Genomic DNA, 3392 nt, shown 5'->3' with positions numbered 1-3392 from the left:
AGTCTTCCTGTGTATTTATGTAATAAATTGTTCCGTTTACAAAATAAAAAATTAATCAAGGAATATAAGAAAAATAGATATAAAATGATTAGGAAAATGAGTATGTTAAAGAATACAAAGGATTGTAGCTTCAGAAATAAAATTAAAGATATCAGATATTTTTGGAATTATAATAATGGGATTGACAATTCTAATGATGACTTTAAACATTTTTCATACACTTTTAATAAATTGATCAATTATAAGGAAGTTTGTATAAATCCAACAGAATTTAATATTAGTTGTTTAGATTTCGCGCCTTGTTTTAATTTTCTTGGCGCCAGCATGCATTGTATTACGTTTAGAGTCGATGGCGCTAGATGTATGGCGCTTAGAGCGGGCGGCGCTGATGCACACAGATTGTCGGTGGCGCTAGATTATCGTTTAGTCAGTTAAAAAAATTTTAAGTTTTCGTTCGTTAAAGGAGACATGTGCTCTCAGTTTTCTTGTATAAAGGACGCATTCCTGTAGTCATTCAATAAAGGTTATATCATTTTCAACAAGATCAAAAGTTATTAATTTAACGGGGATCGCACGTACGCAAACATTTGATACGAAGAGTGGCATACATGGCAAGACTTACAGTTTGGTTAAGTCGGAACATTTTTTGGTCCTTCGAGTCAGGATATAACGGACACAGGATACAACGAATAACGAACAACGGATACATCGGATATAGAGCTACGGATACACGTTCTAGCAAGCATAACCTTTAACGTGATTACCACATTAAGGTGAAACGTTTAGATACTTTGAGAAATACAGTAAGGCAAATAAGATACACCATTAAGGTTACTATAGAAGTCAGTGTCATTACGAGGCATTTTCAGAAATAATACACAATGGCTGAAAACGAGTTGAGCAAGTTAAAGAAGCGTCGCGGTCTAGTTAAAGCATCTCTCACGAGATTTAAAACTTTCTTAGACGATTATGTACACGATCGCGATTATTATGTCTTAAAGGTTCGTCTTGAAAGGGCAAATCTTCTGCTCGCAGAATTTGAAGAAGTGCATATGGCAATCGAATTAGCTGAAAATGCCAATGATGACGCATCTAGACAACTATTTGAGGATAGTTATTACGAGACCATAGCCAAGGGCGCAAAACCAATTAGATTCTGGAAGAAACAGTGTAGCTTCGACCATTGATGCTCAGCATAATACAGATATGCAAGCAATGCAGACTCAATTATCAAACTTAACGTCAAATAACAGTAGTATTAAGCTTCCCACTATAAACTTGTCGAAATTTGATGGCAAATACGAGGAGTGGTTAAGTTTTGAAGACACATTCAATGCCTTAGTTCACAGTAACGTAAAAATTCAGACAGTACAAAAGTTCAATTATTTGAAATCACACATGCTTGGTGGGCAACGCAGCTCACATTATTCAGTCATTAACTTCAACTGCAGAGAATTATGAAATCGCATGGAACTTATTAAAAGAGAGATATAGCAATAAACGCATTATCATTCAAAATCACGTTAGAGCATTATTCGATTTGCAAGTTGTAACTAAAGAGTCTTCACTGGGTTTGAGTACTTTGATCGACACTGCACTTAAACACATACATTCTTTGCAGGCTTTAGAGCAGCCAGTGATTGGCTGGGATGCATTACTCTTACATTTGATAGGTTCAAAGGTAGACAAGAAAACACAGATGGAATGGGAGAAATCTCTAGATGGCTCAGAGATGCCCACATTAGAACAATACTTAAAATTCTTGCGTAATAGATGTCATGTTTTAGAAGCGATACCCAAGGATGCTGCGAATGCAGCGAATCAAAAGCAATTAAATGCGAATAAGCTAACATCAAGCAGACGTTACTTGAAACACAGAGTAAGGTTAAGTGTCATGTTTGTGGAAAGAATCACAACATACAAAACTGCGAAGAGTTCCAGGCTATGAGTCAAGGTAAGAAATCAGATGCTATAAAGAAGGCAGGTTTGTGCTTTAATTGTTTCAGAGCAAATCACAAGGTTTCCGCATGTAAAGCAAGTAGTTGCAGGAAGTGTGATCGTAGGCATCATACTTTATTACACCCGCTTAATTCAAAGGATACTCATACAGCAAGCGGAGAAAATGCTTATCAGGAAGAGCAAAACAAGACTCAAGATTCTAAACCAGTTAGTCAGATTTTAAGCTCACAATTGAGTGACACTTCACACATTTTATTATCTACAGCCGTAGTAGATATCGCTGATGTTACAGGAAAATTCCACTCATGTAGAGTAGTTTTAGATTCGGGATCTCAATCGAATTTTATTGCGGAACAATGTTGTGATAAGTTGAAATTATTCAAAACCAATGTAAATGTTCCCGTCAAGGGAATTGGAGAAACACTTTCACAAATTAAGTTGTCGACAAATGTTATCGTCAAATCCAGAATTGATGCATTCACACTTAAGCTGAATTGTTTAGTTATTCGTAAGTTAACAGATTTTTTACCGTCAAGGACAATTGATCGTGAATCACTTGGCATTCCTAAAAATGTAAGGTTAGCACATCCTGGATTTGATCGACCGTCGCATATTGATATGCTTATTGGCGCTAAATACTTCTATCAGTTACTATGTATAGGACAGATTAAATTAAATTCTTGTTCAACTATGTTACAAAAAACAAAGTTCGGTTGGATAGTTTCTGGCAAGATTAAATCTCTTGAACCTCTAACAACTAGTTTATGCCATATCTCTCGAGGTACACTGGACGATGCTGTGCAAAGATTCTGGGAAATAGAAGAGCTACCAGCTAAACGGATATTATCACCGGAAGATGAGAAATGTGAACAACATTATAAGGAAACTTTCAAGAGATTATCTTCTGGACGTTTTTCAGTAAGATTACCTTTCAATAATCAAAGGAAGAAATTAGGCGAGTCATATGAGATAGCGTTAAGACGATTGCTAAGTTTAGAAAGAAGATTAAACGCAAGGCCTGAATTATACGAGGATTACCGAAGTTTCCTTCGGGAATATGAAGCTCTTGGACACATGACTGAGGTCAAGGAAGTAAACAAGAAAGAAGGATATTTTCTTCCTCATCATTCTGTTATAAAGGAATCCAGTACTACAACCAGACTCAGAGTAGTTTTTAACGCGTCAGCTAAAACCACTAGTGGCGTCTCATTGAATGACATATTATTTAGTGGTCCAACAGTTCAACAGGACCTTCTGTCTATTGTGCTAAGATTTCGTTTGCACTATATAGTTTTTACAGCAGACATTCAGAAGATGTACAGACAAGTACTCATACATCCAGAAGATCGTTTACATCAGAGGATCTTGTGGAGAAATAATTCTCAAGAAATCATTCGAAGTTATGAGCTCAACACGATAACGTATGGATTGTC

The 3392-nt window shown here is 36.2% G+C and overlaps 1 protein-coding gene across 1 annotated transcript in view; it reads left to right on the top strand.

Moving 5' to 3' along the window:
* The first annotated feature begins 1206 nt into the window (after positions 1-1206).
* Positions 1207-3392, top strand: part of LOC108777491 (uncharacterized) — a 3169-nt gene continuing 983 nt past the window's right edge. Inside the window, exons 1-3 of the mRNA XM_018544403.1 lie at positions 1207-1368; positions 1622-1896; positions 2007-3358. Coding sequence (XP_018399905.1) covers positions 1207-1368; positions 1622-1896; positions 2007-3358 — 1789 coding nt within the window. The remainder of the gene's footprint in view (positions 1369-1621; positions 1897-2006; positions 3359-3392) is intronic.

The sequence above is a fragment of the Cyphomyrmex costatus genome, unplaced genomic scaffold, assembly GCF_001594065.2.
Source record: "Cyphomyrmex costatus isolate MS0001 unplaced genomic scaffold, Ccosl1.0 scaffold44, whole genome shotgun sequence".
Classification (NCBI taxonomy): Eukaryota; Metazoa; Arthropoda; class Insecta; order Hymenoptera; family Formicidae; genus Cyphomyrmex; species Cyphomyrmex costatus.
The sequence above is the reverse complement of the archived record's forward strand: the minus strand, read 5'-3'. Positions and strand labels throughout refer to the sequence as shown.